Source organism: Carcharhinus amblyrhynchos, chromosome 12 (genome assembly GCF_965287045.1).
Source record: "Carcharhinus amblyrhynchos chromosome 12, sCarAmb.v2.hapA, whole genome shotgun sequence".
Classification (NCBI taxonomy): domain Eukaryota; kingdom Metazoa; phylum Chordata; class Chondrichthyes; order Carcharhiniformes; family Carcharhinidae; genus Carcharhinus; species Carcharhinus amblyrhynchos.
This window is the reverse complement of record NC_137335.1, coordinates 13,208,835-13,229,911: the sequence shown is the minus strand read 5'-3', so window position 1 is coordinate 13,229,911 and position 21,077 is coordinate 13,208,835. Positions and strand designations below refer to the sequence as shown.

The 21,077-nt window shown below is 41.4% G+C and overlaps 1 protein-coding gene across 1 annotated transcript in view; it reads left to right on the top strand.

The window, feature by feature from the left end:
* cfap61 (cilia and flagella associated protein 61) overlaps positions 1–21,077 on the top strand; it is a 174,834-nt gene that overhangs the window by 83,516 nt on the left and 70,241 nt on the right. Inside the window, exons 17-19 of the mRNA XM_080199899.1 lie at positions 8,887–9,014; positions 14,936–15,031; positions 19,379–19,547. Of these exons, the coding sequence (XP_080056025.1) occupies positions 8,887–9,014; positions 14,936–15,031; positions 19,379–19,547 (393 nt within the window). The remainder of the gene's footprint in view (positions 1–8,886; positions 9,015–14,935; positions 15,032–19,378; positions 19,548–21,077) is intronic.

The window sequence follows — 21,077 nt, the reverse complement described above, 5'->3', positions numbered from 1 at the left end:
TTCTGATTTCTGTTACTGTGGTTTTATCTTGAACTTTGTTGGTTTCATATCCTGGAAGAGATCTCGCTGGAGACAATGATCTTTTCTTCAAAACACATTAATTTACACGCTAACTATTTACAAAGGTTAAATAAGACAAAGACATAGCTGGACCCATTCCCTGAGATGCTACTCAATCATCTTTCAGTGATTGGTAACTATGACATAGCTCTTCACACACATGGTCAGTAGCTGTTATTAGAGTTAACCCTGTACTGAACGTCTCCTCACACCTCCACCCAGTTTGCTCTTCCCACAAAATACAAACCTCATGAACTACTAAGTGTCCATCCAATCTCTACTTCCCTGCCCCCCAGTCACTTCTGCCAAAGATGTCAGTCCCCAACACTGTTCTTGGCTCTCATGGAGGACCTGCAGGATGTGTGTGTGCCCTTATTGTCTACTTGGAAGGTAAAATATTGGTGGAGTGCAGCTGGATAGCAGCTTTCTCATGACAGTTGGCTGTTAGGCTTTGACACTAACGACAGCCTGAATGTAAAGATAGGGACAGCCAATCAAGGAAAAACTGATGCAACAGAAAACCCTTCACAACTTGAACGATCACAACTCCTCAAAAGAAAGACGACAAACTGAAATTCTTCCTCATATCTGTTTTTGCGTCGCACACTGGGTGAAAGTTGAAAGCACTGGCTTGTAAAATGAAATACTTCCTGCTCCTGTGAAGAATTTTGCAGCTGTATAATGCACCGCTGCTGTGAAGATAAAAGAAACATTCAATACCTGTGCCAGGAATTAATCTGGGAGACAAAAGGAAGAAAGAAGAGCACCCTGAGAAACTGCTGGAGACTAGGAAAGCAGGACTTCTCCACTACTTTGAGGGTAGGAATTCCTCTTTTGTATATGTCATGGTATCACTTCTATATTTGCTCCAGCTTGAGGCTGGTCCACTGCCTGCAATGAGATCTCCAAATGAGTAGGATTGTACCATTATCAATAATAGAATAAACTTCAGGGCCTCGATCCTTCATAAGTTTCTGCATAGTACTTTTATTGAACATCAACATTGGGTGTTTTTACTGCAAGAGTCTCAGAAGTAAAGGAAAGACAGTTTGGAAGATAATAGGAAAGTGCAAGTCAAACAACACTCAAGAAGCTTGACACCATGCAGGACAAATCAGCCCACTTGATTGGCACTCCATTCACAAACATTCACTCCCTCCACGACCTACAAATAGGACGCGATTTTATGACCATGCTTGAGCAAAACTGGAAGTTCCCACCCGAGGTCAATGGACATTTCTACTATCCGCCCTTCGCCCACTCCGATTCCATGTCAGGCAAGGCGGTAGAATTACGGTCATAGTAGCGACAGTGTGTACCACCTACAAGATGCCCTCAGAAACCCACCAAAGGCTCCTTAGATAGCATCTCTTAAAACCATGACCACTACCATCTAGAAGGACAAGGGCATACATGGGAACACCACCACCTGGAGTTCCCCTCCAAGCCACTCACCATCCTGACTTGGAAACATATTGCCATTGGCTAGGTCAAAATCCTGGAACTCCCTCTCTCATGGCACCGTACTTACACCACTTAGACTGCAAAGTTCGAGAAGACGGCTCCCCACCAACTTTTATGATGCAATTTCAGCATCTCATTCTCTTTGGATAACTTTTTTCCAACTGTTTGCAATTGCTGCAGTATGTCATCAATGGGCTCAGTGGAAAAGCAGACAAATTCACCTCTTTACTACCTTCAACAAAACAGTAATTCTTCTTACAAGAGACAACAAAGACTTCATGATTATTGGTAATGGAGTCAAAGAATGTAGCAAGGTCCAGGATCACTGCTTCCAACAAAGCATTTGCCTTTGCAGCAATTTCATGCTCTTGCACTCTGTCCCAAGATAGAAAACTAACTTCCCATAGACATAGCAATGGGTAATTCAGGTGGGGCATTCTTCACTTCTGGATCTTGTTCTCATCACAGTGGAAACATTGGAAAATGGCAGTTGTCATCTTTTCAGGGTATTTCTTTGGTTGCTAATTTTTGGTTTTACAACCCACAAATTGAATGACTTCATTAGGCTATTCTTGAGAAATGTCCCTCTTCCCTCTGACAAAAATCTTATTCTGCCTCCACCCTTCAGCTTATCTGGCCAGATGTATAGATTTGCTTAAGTTAAAATCTTGCTGAGATTGTAAGAAATCGGAGCGATTCTCATTTAAAGCACGAATGGCTATTCAACCTCTGATCAGGTTGTCTCTAAGTTTTTCATATTCACAATCTTTAGCGAAGTGGTACAACCCATTGTGAATGAGTCAATTCCTACAGCCTATATTTGACTGTGCCGATTAGGTTTCACCCTCTCAATGACAATATTTTTACAAAGACTGAAGAATGAGTCAAAGATTCCGATGACAAATTTGTGGGAGGCTGTCATTTCATTTACCACATGTCTGGCCAGCTTGTCATCTGCTATGCTCCTAACAGTTAATACCAATGTGCTAACATGATCTTTGCTCCTTTTACTCGCAAGACTTGAGGCACTCCAATACCAGGTAAACTGTATTTCAGATTTATATAACTTTTTTTTAACTTGAATTTGGAAGTTTTTTTCCCTGTACAATTTTTGACCAATACCATTTCCTGACTACTACATTTCTCCCACAATTAACATTAGTCTAATTATTCTAGAATTGCATCTTTTTGCATTTTATTCCCTTTTAATGCCTGAATTTTATTTCTGAATAATATTCTCATTTCCTATAAAAGTGGAACTCTGAAAAATAACAACCAAATATGTCTTTATTTCCTCAGTCCTGTTTTGAGGATGACTAAATTATTTGGACTTTCATGCAGTTATTTTTTGGAACTAGTCTGTAAATTATCTTTCTAAATAGTTTAGTCATTAATGAGTTGACTTTTCATGGTCAATTATGTTCTTTGAATAATCTGCAGGCTGTTTAATAATGAATGATTTGTTTGGAGCCACCAATATGTTAAGCACTTTATAAATATTTCACTAAGTACATAAAGAAAGAATTAACTTGCAATTATACAGTGCCTTTCATGATCTTGGAACACTTCAAAGTAATCTACAACAAATGAAGTACCTTTAAAATGTAGTTACTGGTGCAACGCGAACAAACATGGCAGCCAATATGTGTTCAGCCAGATTCCACAAGCAGCCCTCAGATAAATGATCAGTTTGATGGTGTTGATTGAGGATGATAAATGCTGGCCAGCGCAATGGGAGAATTCCATGTTCTGTTTGAAATAATGCCAGGGTATCTTTATGTTTGCCTGATTTTGTGCAACATAGGAAAATACTACAACCAATTTGCATACAGCTAGTTTCCACAATCAGTAATGGGAAAGAAGATTTGATTTTGTGATGTTGGCTAAAGGATAAGGTATTGGCCAGGACACTCGCCCTCTCCCAAAAAATGGCTAAGTGTGGGAAGATCACAATCAGAATCACATCGGTTTTCTCACCCAGTATGACACTTTGAGATAATTCCGCCCATATATGTTAGTCAGATGCTCTTTCCTAGAGTAGAAAAGTCAAGTACTAGGGGACATAAGTTTAAGCTGCGTGGGGAAAAGTTTAGAGAAGGTGTGCAAGGCAAGTTTTTTACGCAGAGGGTGCTGAATGTCTAGAATGCACTGCCAGGGAAGGTGGTGGGAGCAGGTACAGTAGCGTCATTGAAGGGGCAACTGGACAAATACATCGATAGGATGGGAGTGGAAGGATACGGACTCCATAAGTGCATACGGTTTTAGTTTAGACAGGCGTCATAATCAGCGCAGGTTTAGTGGACCAAAAGTCTATTCCTGTGCTGTACTTTTCTTTACTCTTTGTAAATTTTAATGATCTCTATTAGGTCACCTGTCAGTTTTCTCTTTCCAGCTAACTCCCCTGCTTTTCTTTGAATAGTGCCACAGAATATTTTAAATCCCTACGAGAGAGCTATAGGACCTTGATGTAACATCTGACCTGAAAGAAGGCACTATTACTAGTTGCTTCGACTACACTTTAGAAAGGATGTGAAGATGTTGCAGAAGATGCAGAAAGGACTTGTGAAAATGGTTCTGGGGATGACAGACTGACAATGATAACTTGGCAAAGCTAGGGCATCACTCTTCAGAGAAGAGAAAGTTGAGAGGAAATTTGACAGAGGTGTTTAATGTTATTAAGGCGCTGAACAGAGTAGATTGGACAAACTGTTCACATTGGTGGGATAGTTGAGAATCAAAATGCACTGATTTAATTGACTGGCTCTCTGATATGAGGAAAACTTTTATGCACTATGAGTGGTTAGTATTTGGAATGCACTGCCTGAGAGTGTGGTGGGGCTTATTCAACTGAAGCTTTAAAGAGAGAATTAGGTAATTATCTGAGGAGAAAAAAATTGCAGGCTACTGGGGAAAGGTGGGTAGAGAGCCAACACAAACACAATGGGCAGAATGACCTCCTTCTGAATGCTGCAGACATTCTATGATTCTATTCCATGAAAGGTTTCATTCCTTACCACTGTCAGCCCAAGACATACACATGTTTATATGGTGAACCTTTACAGTAGCAAATTACAAATTGTGTAATTGGTGAATCTTTATTCAGGCTCTGAATCCAAATTAAAGTCTTTTAAGTGTTTCCAAATGTGCCTACATCAAATTAGTTTGGCTGGTAATTGATGTTGGCAGCATTTTTAGGTGAGTACAGATTCAAAACTGGTCAAACTCTTATTTCTAGAGTGCAACATATGTTAACTGTTTGTTTCCAAACTTGTCAAGATTGAAGCAAGTTAACCCAGTTTGTGTCTCATTTGGCTACTGCATCAATGGAAGCTGGATAAATGCATTTTACTCATGATATCATAGCTTTATTGTGTGACAAATTATGCATTGTATATATGCCATAAAATATGCAAATATTGTAGCCGAATCAATACAGCTACTTCCTGAATTACAAGAAATTTGTCTTCTACATTGTCTTTGCCATTGGTCTAGCACAACTAAAATAGGTGTGTTTGAGTTGTGATTCAACTAAAGGAAAGACTGGAAAGCAACAGATCAGCCATGATCTTATTGAATGGCGGGGCAGGCTCGAAGGGCTGGATGGCCTACTCCTGCTCCTATTTCTTATGTTTATGTTCTTATAAGGAGAGGCTGCAGAGGCTGGACCTTTTATCCAAGAGCATAGGAGGATGAGGGGTGACCTTATAGAGGTTCATAAATCAAGAGGGGCATAGATAAGGTGAATAGCTAAGGTCTTTTCCCCAGGGTAGATGAGTCCAATACTAGATGGCATAGGTTTATGATGAGAGGGAAAATATTTAGCCATTGAAGCCCTACAGTGCAGAAGGAGGCCATTGGGCCCATCAAATTTGCACTGACCACAATCCCACCCAGGCCTTATCCCTGTACCCCACATATTTACCCTGCTAATCCCCTGACACAAGGGTCAATTTAGCATGGCCAATCCACCTAACCCGCACATCTTTGGAGTGTGTGGGGAAACCAAAACACCTGGAGGAAATCCACACAGACACGGGGAGAACGTTCAAACTCCACACATACAGTGACCCTAGCCTGGAATTGAATCTGGATCTCTGGTGCTGAGAGACAGCAGTGCTAACCGCTGTGCCACCGTGCTGCCCCATTTAAAAGCGATCTGAGGGGCAACTCTTTCACACAGAGGGTGGCGTGAATATGGAATGACCTGCCAGGGGAGGTAGTAGAGGTGGGTACAATTACAACATTTAAAAGACATTTGGACAGGTACCTGGATGGGAAAGGTTTAAGGGATATGGGCCAAACGCAAATAGGACTAGTTCAGTTTAGGAAACCTGGTCGCATGAACAAGGTGGGCCGCAGGGCCTGTTTCTATGCTGTATGTCTCCATGACTCTAAATCATAAACTGCGCAATGTAAAGTTGATAGACAACCTATACCTGAGTTCTTGGATGGTGCTTTCAGAAATTGTACTTCCATTCCCAACTTAATTTTCAATTTACCGGTGAATTGCTTATGATCACTTTTCCATTTAATCAAGACAAAATGGATTTTAAATTGATGGTTAAAATTTTGTTTATTTTTTTCTTCTTTGCCCCTTCCTTTACAATCAATATTTCAAATTGCTAGGTTTATTGTTATTATTGGCAATATATGATCATCTGGAACACTGCATGCATTCTGTTGGACAACAGGTAGTTCACTGATTTACACCATGCAGCAAATGCAAGTTACATTATACTCAGCCTTTTATGTATTCCTTGAGCTGTCGTAATTGCTATTTAAAGCAAAATTGCAAACTGTACCTATGGATGAATTTATGATTTTGGTTTAAGAATGAACAGCAGAGATTTTGTTTTCTACTTAGTGCACATCTGTGAAACTTCAAATTGTCATAACTGCAAAAAGCTAGGAAGTAAGGCAGTCCTGTTTGGTTACTTAGACTTCGAAATTCAGAAACACCTCCCAGTCTGCAAAGTTGCAATGCGGACTGCTCCGCAAGCTTATAGGCACCTCCGAATGTCCTCCTGTCCTACTAATAACTTCTAAATGATCTCAGATTTTTTATTAGATCAGATTAGATTTAGTAGTCTTAAAATAGAAGGTTAGTTCATCTCAATAGATTGTTCATTCCATGTTATAATGGTCCTGCTGTTATAAAACAGCATCTAATTAGACTTATCTCAGAAAGTCCCATTACGTATTAACTTTCTTTAATACATTATTACTTTAAGATTATACAGTTTTGCTGTGCTATATAGGATGGATGTTACTAAGGTACACAATTCAGAAGCTTCCTGACTGTGGGCAGGATTTTATGGCCTCGCTCGTCGCAAAACTGTAAAATCCTGCCTGAGGTCAACAGACCTTCCTATGCTCTGTCACACTCGCTCCGTTTCCTGTGGCAGGCAGGCTGGTAAAATTCTGGCCTGTGTCTTTAGTCTCTATCAAGTTACCTGATGTCAGTAAGGAACAGATATTTGCCCTGATGCATCAGTGTTTTTGGGTTAGAAATTTCAGCTCAAGTATCTGTGGCATGTATGTGTGTTGTGTGTGTTTATCTGTTCATGTGTTCATTTGTATGTATGTACGTGTATACAATAGAAACATACATAGAACAGGAGTAGGCCATTCGGCCCTTTGAGACTGCTCTGCCAATCATTACGATCATGCCTGATTATCAAATTCAATACTCTGATCCCACCTCCTCCCATATCCCTTTAGCCCCAAGAGCTATATCAAATTTTTTTCTTGAAATCACATTTTATCCTCAACTACTTTCTGTAGTAGTGAATTCCAAAGATTCACTAGTCTCTGGGTGAAGAAATTTCTTCTCACCTCAATCCTAAAAGGTTTACCCCTTATCCTCAAACTATAACCCCTGGTTCTGAACTTCCCATCATCGGGAACATTCTTCCTGAATCTACTCTGTCTAAAATTAGAATTTTGTAAGTTTCAGTGAGATTTCCTCTCACTCTTCTAAACTCCAATAAATATAATCCCAACCGAATTAATTTCTCCTCATATAACAGTTCTACCATCCCAGGAATTAGCCTGGTAAACCTTCACTGCACTTCCTCTGTAGCAAGAACATCCGTCCTCAGATGAAGACCCCAAAACTGCATATAATCCTTCAGTTCTGGCCTCAACAATGCCTTATGCAATTGCAGTAGAACATCCCTTTTCCTAAACTCAAATGCTCTTGCTTTAAAGGCCAACAAACCATTTGCCTTCTTTACTGCCTGCTGTACCTGCGCGTTTACTTCCAGTGACTGATGCACAAGGACACCAAGGTCTTGCTGAGTATCCACCTCTCTCAGTTTACACCCATTCACATAATAATTGGCCTTCCTAATTTTGCTACCAAAGTGGATAACCTCACATTTTATCCACATTGTACTGCATCTGCCATGCACCTGCCTGTCTAAATTATGCTGAATCATCCCTGCATCCTCCTCACAGCATACCCTCCCATCCAACTTAGTATCATCAGCAAATTTGAAGATGATACATTCTGTTCCCTCATCCAAATCATTAATATTTAATGTGAACAGTTGGGGTCCTAGCACAAATCCCTGCGGTACCTCGTTAGTCACTGCCTGCCAATTGAAAAAAGACCCATTTATTCCAACTCTTTACTTCCTGTCTGCTAACCAGCTTTCTGTCCATTTCAAGATACTATCCACAATCCCATGCACTTTAGCTTTACATTGTAATATGCTATGTGAGACTTTGGTGAGCTGAGTTTAGACCATCATGAGTCAGGTTAGTTTTACCCTACTGATGATTACAAAGCATTGTTGCAATAGTAATCCTGCTCAGTACGACAAGAGCCACAATACGGACATTTGGTGTATGTGCTTAGCTGAGGACCAATGATGCAAAGCTCCCATCTGTGGGATTATAATTGAATGCCTCTACGTCAGAATCCAAACTAACTTTAGAACAACCAATGCTTTGATTCGGGTGAAGTTCTGCAAACTCCATCTTGTCAGAGCGACCTGGTTTTTCCAATCTGCTTCCTGGGATCCTTGTTTCTCAACTCCCATTGTTCCCTATTTCTCTCCTGGTATCTCACTCTCTTTCTGAAAGCCTTTGAAAGTCTAAATGTAAAATTAGGAAGGCCAATTATTATTTGAATGGGTGTAAACTGAGAGAGGTGGAGACTCAGCAAGACCTTGGTGTCCTTGTGCATCAGTCACTGGTTCTCCCTGGTCAACTCTACCAGTTATATCTAGTGTTTGTGATCCATCGTGCAAGGACAGGATTGTGCTAGACCCAGACACTGTCAATGTTCAAGAAGTCTGATAATATTTATTTTCTAAACTCAAGCTCAATTAATGATCTCTGTGCATTTCCTTTCAGCCAATGTATGCTTTAAACCACATAAATCGAAAGTTGTCCATGGAGCCAAAGGTGACCGTCAATTCACGAATTGTGGTGGTTGGTGCTTCGGAGGTTGCGGTCTCCTTCCTAGAAACATTGGTCTTCTGGTAACATAATTCTCCATTTGTACAGTTTGTAATAATTATGCATAGATCAACAGTGATATGCTACTATAATAACACCCTCATAATATGAGGAAATGCCACAGGTTTTAAATTATTGTTTTTACATTTTGGAGATTGCTAATCTTGCATTCTGGTGGGAGATTGTAAAGATAGTACAAGACTCTTACCAAATACTTAGGCATTGATAGTGAGATCAAGTGGCATGGTGGCACAGTGGTTAGCACTGCTGCCTCAAAGTGCCAGGGTCCCAGGTTCAATTTGCAGCTTGGGTCACTCTCTGTATGGAATTTGTACATTCTCCCCGTGTCTGCGTGGGTTTCCTCAGAGTGCTCCGGTTTCCTCCCTCAGTCCAAAGATGTGCGAGTTAGGTGGATCGGCCATGCTAATTTGCCTCTTAGTGTCAGGGGAACTAGCTAGGGTAAATGCGTGCAATTATGGGAATAGGACTAGGGTAGGATTATTGTTCATGCAGATTTGATGGGTCGAATGGCCTCCTTCTGCACTGTAAGATTCTATGATCAGGGATTTCATTCATAAATATCAACCATTAAAAAATGAATATGCTGAGAGATGTTGGCTAATGTAGTTGTGAGCTTTTCAATTGCAAGCCAACTGAGATATTGGTTTGCAATAAAGACAGAGTTGACTGATTCAATCATATGAGTTTCCGTCTGAGCACACTTTAACCCGAATTGACTCTCCTGTTGTCACAGATGTAATATCTCTCAGTCACCGGTGCCTCTTATCAGAGCAAAGGAATCTCATCTATTAACTGCAGAGAGAACTAGTTTCAGATAATTGCTAACTAAATCACCTGGAAGAAGTAGTCCCGTAGGAAGTATAAACATTGGCCATATTATAGAAACATCAGATGCAAAGCCATGCTGTAAAAGTTAAAATTTTATTAGCCTGCAGCAATACTATATACATTTAAATGGTTGCAAAGAAGTACCAGTAATTTTATATTATCAATGTCAGATGAGTGGTTGGGAATAGGGGACAGTGATCTTGTCTCTATCCAACTTGCCAATAATGTGACCCAGTGATGGAAATATGGCTCACGTTTATATCATCGTGAAAATGCAGCTACGTTTATATTGCATCATTGCATCAGTGGGAACTGTGGAAACACTGCACGTGAAACTGTAATAATTCCTGTTCATTAGTTAGGTAAATAACAACTGCAATGTTTATTTACATATATTTATGATACAGAGGCTTGCAACCTCATGGCTGCCAATCAGCTTTCGAGGAGGTCAGGTGATCATCGACCCTATTCCCTGATTGATTCTCCAGGTCATGTGACTGTTACTCTGCAGCTAAATCTTTAAATGGACAGTTATCACATCCCCCTGCTTTATAAGAATATTATTGCTCAATTTACACAGTTCAAAATAATTATGCATTTAGTACATAATTTAGTCAATTACAAATTAAGGGGGGAGTTTTCCTGTCCCGCCTGTCATGAGAATCATAATGTGCAGTTGGGGAGACCATGCTAAGGTCCGTTGACCTCAAGTGGGATTTTTCGGTTTTGGGATAAGCATGGCCAGAAATCCCACCCTAAGTCTTTCAGGGGTTTCCAAATCCTTGTGAGGGGATGTAACTCCTCTGCCTAGGGTGCTTCCAATCACAGGCATAGTTCTACCTGATTCCATGAAGATGTTGGTTGTGCCTGCCACAGTGCTTGGATAGTCAACAACATGGCAGAATTGCCTGCTGGGGTAATTCTTGTTCTCTCAAGTGGTCTATCTGTTTCCTTCTACATCCATGTGATAAGACAGAGGTCCAGTTTTGGATACAATGACTCCAGGGGCCCAAATCAACCCACTTCCAAAATTCTTCACACACTCGGCTTCACCCACTGAAAATGACCGTGTTGACTTGTATGAATCATGGTTTGCCTTCTGACTGCTTTAGTAAGCCTGTACCTGCCCTGGCAAATTTGGAAACATGAGGCTCAATTTCATTCTGAGATGATGGTTCATGAACAGTTCTGCTAGCAGGACTCCCATTGTTGCATGTGGAGTAGCCCTGTAGCCCAGAAGAGATCTGGCCTTGAAATCATTGAAAACTTGAAGTTCTGAAATTCAGCATCTGTGAAGGCTGTTGCATTATCAGACACCATAATTTCAAGTATTCTGTGGAAAAACATTGGTGTAATTTCCCAATTTTAACGTGCGATGTCAGAAACTTCACCTCAAACATTCCATCCACTTTGAATGTACATCAACAAGGAAGAAAAACATTGTACCCATGAATGGACCAACATAATCAATATCGACTTGTACCATAATGACCGGCCAGGCAATTCCCAAGGGTGAAGTGGGGCTGCAGCAAGCAACATTTGTTGCAGTTGGCAATGTTCACAGCTTGAATAGGCTCTCAATGTTGGCAAATGCCAGACCACCAGACATAACTCCTATTAAGCATCTTCATCTTGGACATACCTGGATGGGCATTTTGCAAATCCTTTGGAGCAACTCCTTGGATCTACATGATCCAAGCTGACTGGCATAGGCATTGCATCTCCTCCAAGGCTTGATCTCATTTGCATCTTAGCCAAAAGGCCGAGATGCCGTTTTTAAAAATTGCTTCAAATGAAGCCAAAATGTAACCTAATGACTTCAGCTAAGTACAGCATGTTGATACTACACTTCATCTTTGCCAAAAGGCCGAGACCTGTAATGTGTGATCAACTCCTGATCTCACTCGACCTGTGGAGGAAGTAAGGGATACAAGGCACAGCAATACCTACTCCCCTACTTCCCTAGCTGGCCTGTCTTTCAAATCAGTTTACTTAATTAGCCGGCCCCTATCAGCTACAGCACCAGAATTGATTGGTTTTTTTGCTTTCCTTCAGCCTGAAAGAAACTTAAATGTCCCTCCTTTAATTACCAGCAGTTTGTTAGATTTTTTTCAAAAAGTCAAAAGATTAAGGTTTACCCTCTTAAACTCCAACTCTTACCTCAACTCCCAGGGCCTGATTTTACCATCAAGTTGCGCCCATTTTTAGGCACGAAAACTTGGTAAAGTTGGACGTGAGGCGAGTAGTGCAATATGCGCCTGCCTTCGCGCCGGTTCTCCCTTTACCAAGGCCCGAAAATGGCTGCAATTGGGACTGCGCCCGAAATGGACGCAACGGCCATTGAGATGTATTGATATACATTTAAATTGACTGAATGGGCTGCACGCCCAACCTTACCAGCACTTCTCCTTTTACTACCATCTTCACCCATCCAGAATCGGTGCAAAGCAGACAGGCTCCTCAAAAGTCCAATTCATGCACTCCAGTTAGTGAGGAGTTAAGTGTCAAATGTCCAACAGCCCTTGACTTGAATCGGTGGGGGAGATGGGAGAAGGCGGGGTCAGCTGCCACTCTGCCTGAGATCTGTGAGAGGGAAGAGAGGTCCGCTGCCACTCTGTCTGAGATCAGTGAGGAAGTAGGGAGAATCCCCTGCCATTCTGCCTGAGATCAGTGAGGGGGAAAGAGGGAACCACTGCCACTCTGCCTGAGTTCCATGAGAGGGAAAGGGGGTTCCACTGCTACTCAGCCTGAGATCAGTGAGGGGGTGGGGGGCGTCAGCTGCCACTCTGCCTGAAATCAGTGAGGGGGAAAGGGGGATCCACTGGCACACTGCCTGAGATCAGTGAGGGGGAAGGGAGGGTCGTCTGCTACTCAGCCTGAGATCAGTGAGGGGGGTGGAGGGGTCAGCTACCACTCTGCCTGAGATCAGTGAGGGGGAAGGGAGGGTCGTCTGCTACTCAGCCTGAGATCAGTGAGGGGAGTGGAGGGGTCAGCTACCACTCTGCCTGACATCAGTGAGGGGGAAGGGGGGTCCGCTGCCACACTGCCTGAGATCAGTGAGAGGGAAGGGTGGGAGGTGCCCGCAAGTGGCCCGGATGGCGGAGGGGATGGGGGGGGTAATGGGGCAATATGTGTGGGGGCCAGGGGCAGGCATTATCCAGCCTGGGAGTGATGTGGCAGGGTAGTCACATTCTATCTTTTTTTTGTGCATGCGCAGTTGGAAGAGCCAATCAGAGCTGCAGGATTTCGGGCATGTTAAACCCCGCCCTCAGGCTTGTGTAGCACAATTCAAAATCGCTGATTTTTTTCAGGCAGAGTTCGTATGGGGGCACTGGAGAACGGGTTTAAAAGTCGGATCTGAAACACTCTCAGTTTCAAGTCCACCCAGCATTTAGAATCAAAATGGTAAAATAGGGCCCCCAGTGTCTCACTTTGCAGCTTGCACTCATTCGTCCTCCTTTTGCATTGGGTGATAGATCCCTTTAGGGTAGTGCTTGCACTGACCACAGCTGCCATTGCCTCTGAAGCCAATGTTTTAATGCTATTGCTCCTTCAACAGCCAGAGCAGGGGCAGAGAACATTGCAGTGGCCTCTCTGGGATCCAGCAGGCACTTAAGTGAAGCTTCATTAAACCTGGGGGCAGCACACCTCTTGAGATTTGGGGCTATCTTTCCAATGGAGCTGTCATGCGCTGCAAGCAATGGGAACTGTGCATGCTGTGACCATTTAAATATGGTGCACCGAGAAAGCAGTGAGGTCATATTGGGATAGGTGAACTGGAGGCCACCTGCCAGTGAACTTGTGGGTTCCATGGGATAGATAATTAATGAGGTTGGGATAATACGGCATGGCTGGTGGGTAAAGAACCAATTTCCCTGCTTGCTACTGCACTAAGTACAATGTGGAAAAGTTCTGCCCATTATTTTTATCTGTATGCACCTGGTATTTACACTAATTATTAATCTACAAAATGTTTCTGTTAGTATTATTTGAATAGTTAAATATATGACTTGATTTTAAACCAAGAAGACCATTATTAATTGCTGCCTTGCTGGTACTTTCATAAGCCAACCAGTGCAAAGGCCACTGAAAGTCGCTGCACAGGATTTATTAATGCTCTGGAACTTTGATTCATAAGAGGACATCCATATCATCCAATTGGACCATTTGAATTGTGTTTCAGCTGCACAAAACAAATTTAAAATAAGTATTCAGTGGAAAGCCTTGGTTAAATAATTATTTTAAATGTTGTACCCAAATCTGTTTCTGCTATCTTTACTACCCCTGTTCCTGTGCCATTCTCCATTTTATACAACTCTCCACCATATCAGTTAATCATGCTGGAATCTGTGGGTAGCCAACCCCTCTGAAGCAATTGCTGGTACTTGAAATTCTGGGTAACCCTCCCCGCCCACTTCCAGTTTTCCCAATATATTCTTAACAACATCCCAAAGAATGTCAAAAAAAGAAGTCAGATGAACTTCTGACACATTGTTGGCAAGGTAGAGGAGGTGATGGCTGAGTGGTATTATCGCTAGACTATTAATCCAGCTAATGCACTGGGGACCTGGATCCAAATCCTGCCACGGCAGATGGTGGAATTTGAATTCAATAAAAAAATCTGGAATTAAGAATCTACTGATGACCATGAAATCATTGTTGATTCTCGGAAAAACAACCATCTGGTTCACTATTGTCCTTTAGGGAAGGAAATCTGCCGTTCTTAACCTGGTCTGGCCTACATGTAATTCCAGAGCCACAGCAATGCTCTTGGGCAACGAGGGATGGGAAATAACTGCTGGCCAGCCAATGTCACCCCTGTCCCATGAATGAATTTAAACAAAAAATCAGAGCACATTTGCAGAGGCTTGCAAAGATTCAGAGCAGCCTGGCAGCAGTAACATTGCACGATAGCAAATTATTGCCACTGTTACGTTTCATAAAATAGATTTAATGCTCGTGTTGATGTATAGACAATGCAGGCTCTTCCACCACCCCCAACTCCAACCTCCATTCCTATTCAGATTTGTATTTGTTACTGACTTATTATTTAATTCATGTGTTGATTTATTTATTTGATGTATTTCTTTTGCAGCCCACACCTGCGGTTTAATAACATTACATTAATTTCAACATGTGGACTTCCCGGATGTCAATCAAGTTCCTTACACAGAAAATTCAAAGCCTCAAGGTGTGGTCACGAACTGATGTAAATTACTAGACATACTTTGTTCATAAGTTATTACTGCCACAAAAAAAGATGAGTTGCTTAAATGTGGAGTAGCACTCGAACAGTAGAGGGAGAGATTTAAGTGTATTTTGGCAAAGAAAGGTTTCATTTTTTTACTCTGTAAGCACCAAGAATTATTTTGCGTTGAATTTGTGGCACAGAAGCAATCCATTCTGAGGAGCTTGTCGTATGAGGAATGTTTGAGGACTATGGTCTGTACTCGTTGGAGTTTAGAAGAATGAGGGGGGATCTTATTGAAACTTACAGGAAACTAAGAGGCCTGGATAGAGTGGACGTGGAGAGGATGTTTCCACTAGAAGAAAAAACTAGAACCAGAGGGCACAGCCTAAGGCTAAAGGGACGATCCTTTAAAACAGAGATGAGGAGGAGTTTCTTCAGCCAGGGAGTGGTGAATCAGTGGAACTCTTTGCTGCAGAAGGCTTTGGAGGCCAAGTCATTGAGTGTCTTTAAGACAGAGATAGATCAGATGTTGATTAATAAGGGGATCAGGGGTTAATGGGGAAAAGGCAGGAGAATGGGGATGAGAAAAGTATCAGCCATGATTGAATGGCAGAGCAGACTCAGTGGACTGAGTGGCCAAATTCTGCTCCTATGTCTTGTAGCCTTATGGTCATTCGGCCTCCACATGACCCTTCTCCCTGTCTTCTATTTCACTTTATTCCTTTCGGTGAAAGGAACTGGCAAATATGCTTAAGGAATAGATCAACAGATATTCAGCAGCGAGCTTTTAAAAGTGGACTTCGGAGTACACAGAATGGACACATTCCAATAAAAATCCCAGGGAGATCCCATCATCTGGATTAACTAAGACCACATTAAACTTAAAAAGCATATATTTGCAAAAAGATGAATGGCGGGTCAGAAGATTGAAAAGAATATAAACATCAAAAAGATTGACAAGAAGGGACAAACTATAGTACAAGAGAAAATTACGCTGTGATATAAAGACAGGCAGTAAGAGTTTCTATAGATAATTAAATAAGAAATTAGTTAAGAAAGTGAGCCTTGGTCCTATAGAAAATGCATATGGAGAATTAAAATAGAAACTAGGGCTCTGATGGATGAATTAACCTGATATTTTGCTCTTTCTTTACTATTGAGGACAAAAGTAACATCCCAGAAATAGCTGTGAATCAAAAAATGGAAGGGAAGAACTCAGGAAAGTTACAATCATCAGGGAACTAGTAATGAGCAAATTGTTAGGTCTCCTGGCTGACAAAACCTGGGCTTCGTGCTAATATCTTGAAAGAAGTGACTAATGAGATAGTTGATGCATTGGTTTTAATTTTTCAAAACTCCCGATTCAGAAAGGTTCCATTGGATTGTGTAATGACTTTAATCAGGCAACTGAACTCCCTGATTAAGGGCCAAATTGATGGGCCAATTAGAGAGCCTTTTGCTTTATACTTAACCATGAGTGTCAGTTCCTCTGGGACTTTGAATGTACACTGCCAATTGAAAGCACTGAAAGATATCAGGCGGAATTTTAGGAGATAAATTCTCAGAAAATGGGAGAGTTGCAGATCTGTTTTTTTGGACAAGTTTTTACTCCCAATCTTAGTGCATGAAAAAGTGTGCTGGACTGTTTCTAGCTACTAGAGGTCGTGAATAGGGCTTAATTCAGCAGCCATCCTGATCAGGCAGCAGAGGGAGCTATTGCACAAGTGCAGACCTCTGTGGATTCACGTGTGGTGGATCAAGGGGAACTGGTTGATTTACTGTACTTAGATTTCCAGAAGGCATTTGATAAAGCGGCACACCAAAAGTTATTGCAAAAAATTAAAGTTCGTTGTGTAGGGGGTAATATTTTGTTAAGGATTGAAGATTAGCAAGCTAACAGAAAACAGAGAGTTGGCATAAATAGGTCATTTTCTTGTTGGCAGGATGTAATGAATGGATGTCATAAGGATCAGTGCTTTCATCGCAACTTTTTACAAGTCATATAAATGACTTGGATGAAGGGTCTGAAGGTATGGTTACTAAATTTTCTGTTAGCACAAAGATAGGTAGGAAAGCAAATTGTGAAGAGGACTTAAGGAGGGCACAACAGGCATGAATAGGTTGTGAGTAGGCAAAAATCTGGCAAATGGAGTGTAATGTAGGCAAATCCAAAACTGGAAGAATGAAAACAAGCTTTTTATCTTAATGGCAAGAGATAGCAGACCTCCAAAGTGCAGAGTGATCTGGTTGTCCAAGTGCATAAATCACAAAAGCTAAAGTACAGGTACAGGAAAGTTAATAGAATATTATCATTTATTGCTAGCGGAATTAATTACAAAACTAGGGAGGTTATGCTTCAGCTGTACAGGACATTGTTAAGACCACATCTGGAGGATTGTGTACTGTATTGGTCTCCTTCTTCAAGGAAATATGTAAATGCATTGGAAGGAGTTCAGAGAAGATTTACTAGACTAATATAAAGAATTGCAGAGAGATTGGAGAGGTTAGGTTTATATCCACTAAAGTTTAGAAGATTCAGAGGCGCCTTGATCAAATCCTTTAAGAACTTGGAGAGGTATTGACAAGATGGATGTAAAGAAGATGTTTCCTCCTGTCAGAGAATCTCAAACTAGGAGATCAGTGTTTAAAAATAAAGGGGTTGTTTATTTAATACAGAGATAAGGAGAATGTTTTTCTCTTGAGTCTCTGGAACTCTCTTCCTCAAAAGACAGTGGAAGCAGAGTCTTTGATATTTTTAAGACAGAGCTAGATGGATTATTGATTAACCAGTGGGGAGGTGGGCAGGAATGTGGAGTTGAAGATAAAATCAGATCAGTCCCCCAGGAACCAGCAAGCCAACATGATATGATTTTATTTTCAGATTCTCTGCATGGCGACTACCTTGCTAGTTTGATAGTTAAGTATCAGCTGAGGCTTGATGAGGCACTAATTCATTGCCCACTTAAGGCCCTCAATTGGCAACGTGGTAGGAAAACCATGCACAAGCTTTCCCTTCCTGGACATAATCAGGGCAGAAGTGGGGTAGTGACAGAATCCCCACCCAGCATCCACCTACCCATATAAACAGATGGGTTATTTTTATGGAATTCATGTTTCACCACCTACCATTGTCCCGGCTATCTGGATTGCCAGCTGGTGATGATACCAGCACACCAAAACCTCCCCATAACATGTAAGACAATCAAGAACAGCCAAATCACTGTAATTTGTTGAAATGTTTTTCAATGTTGGTTATTACAAATATTTCAAACAATAAATCTAAGGGGGAGAAGCATTTTTAAGCTACTGTAATGAATCTATTCGTAAAAATAACTTCCATGTCCATATTTGAGAAGGTATTTTGATCTTCACCCTCACACCTACTGCAACAGTGTAATGTTGTTGATTATAAATGGCATCCTTGACTCAGTAATAGCACTGCCATCTCTGAGTCAGAAGATCATGAGCCAGACTGGTGTGCACAATTTGGGCTGATGCTTTTGTGCAATGCTGAGGACATGCTGTATTGTTGGAGGTGTCGGCTTTTGAATGCGATGTTAAGCTGAGACCTTGGTCAGGATTTTCCAGCTGCGCTCGCCCAAAGCCAGAAAATCCTGCCCGAGGTCAACGGACATTTGCATGGTGCCATGCCCCCCCCACCCCGCCCCACCGCTGATATAATTCCCATAGCAGGTGGTATGGGACAACTTCCCCATCTTCCCACTGTCTGTTTGCACAGTTGGATACAAAATTTCCATAGCACAATTCAAAGTCGAATGGGAGTTTTGTGCTCTAGTTTTGCTCAACATTTATCTCCCAAACAACACTTTGCAGCTATTTGGGGCAAATCATTGCGTATAAGTTGGTTGCCACTTTTACCAACGACGTGAGCTACACTTCAAGAGCACTCATACTGACTGTAAAGCTCTTTGGACAACCTTGGAAATGAGAAATGCTATATGCATTCAAGCTTTTCTCTCTTTGGCATAAGGCAGAAATTAGACACGTAAGAAATAATGATATGAACTCACATACAACTGACACAGTACATATAATCTGATTGTGTGATGCAACTTGTTTTATCAAAAAATTGAATAAGGCTTTGGCTTGATTTGTTATTTGTTCAATTTTCATTTCAAATTGTTCTGAGTTATCCACAGAGATTGTTATTGAGGCAGGAGAACATTATTTTTCCCCTACCATCTTTACCATTTCACATGCATGACTTATGACTGCAAGATTTACTTAGCCTAGAGTGTAAACAGTGATCTTACAGGTCCACTGTATACTTAGTTAATTATAGAAAGAATAGAATTGTTACTTAAAACTATTCCCTTTCCTTTGCAGTTACAGTTATAACCAAGATGATTATGCACAGATGTCATTGCAGACATGGGTTAATGTGGTGACTGGCAAGATGATTGGTATTGACAGAGCTGCGAAATATGTACTCGTAACTGGAGACAGAAAAGTGCCATATGATCATCTAATCCTTTGCACCGGACAACAGTATCAGGTAAGTATAAGTACCCAGTTAAGCAAATATGATTACTGACCCAGACCCTTTCTCATTTCTTTCCTCCTTTTTGCTAACTTTACCTCCTCAGTTTCTTTCTCAAAGGTATTGACTCTTTGATGGAATTTGACCACCCTTTAAATGTAAGGCCAACAGTGTGTGCTGATGGTTGATTACAGAGCTTGGGCAGGGTTTAATTGCTTTGCTCGACTTGAGAGCAGAAAATCCCGCCCAAGGTCAATGGACCTTCCCATTGTCCACCTCTTGTCCACTCTGATTCCCATGGTGAACGGGCCGGTGCTTAAAATTCAGCCATTTTGAATTTAACATGGGACCTGATTGGTATTTTCTTTCTCCTCCCAGGAGTGAATTCCCATCCTACCACCATTAAAGTCAAAAGTGGTCAAGTCAATTTGGATACGGGTTGATGTCAGAATTTGGACTTTTAACATTTTAACTTCCCACCCATTCCAAACTGCCCATTTTTGGGAGTTAAAATTACCCCACAAGGTACTTGGTATAAAATGATGCAGTCTTTCTCAATTGTGATGCAAGAGCAGTCAGTGGTTACATAAAAAAGACAAATGTTCAGGCTGGAGCAGAGACGTGCTTAGGTCTTGGTAGATGCTAGATGCCACTCTTAGAGGTCATCCATATCCAATCTCTATGGAGTGGGTCCCCATTACTGTGGAGGGGTTGCAAAGTCAGAATCTCAGCTTTGTAGGCATGTTTAGGCCCTGTCCCTCCAGCTGGCTGTGTGATCCTTGCCAATACTTTGAAATTGCACAGTGCTGTTAAATCAGGCAAGGAAGAAAGGTCGAGGAGAGGTGCTTATGAAGTCAACGAGTTTCACACTTCTCGCCTTATCTAACACTTTGCAATTTTGGGAAAACCGCATTTGCCCTCTTTCTGAGTGAACGCTGAAAGTAGTCCCTGATAGCAGTATAAATGAAAGCTTGTATTTGCAACAATATCATTACAAGATTAGAGAATGACAGATGCAGCACCATCCTAAACATTTATAATGCAGCCAGTAGCACCCCTTATGTTTCTTTTTTCTTCTGATTACCTAAGCTACTGTATAAATGCAAGTCATTGCTCACCATTGCCACAGATGGAATTTTGATGAAGGAACTACGAAAGGTCGTGAATGTAGCCCAATCCATCACGCAAACTAGCCTCCCATCCATTGACTCTGTTGACACGTTGCTGCCTCGGCAAAGCAGCCAGCATAATTAAGGACATGTCACACCCCAAATATTCTCTCTTCCACCTTCTTCAGTTGGGAAAAAGATACAAAAGTCTGAGGTCATGAACAGCTTCTTCCACTGCTATCAGACTTTTGAATGGACTTACCCTGCATTAAGTTGATTTTTCTCTGCACCCTAGCTATGACTGTAACATGACATTGTGCATGCTCTCATTTTCTTCTTTATGAACAGTATGCTTTGTCTATATAGCACACAAGAAACAATACTTGTCACTGTGTGTTAATACATGTGACAATAATAAATCAAATCAAATTTGTTT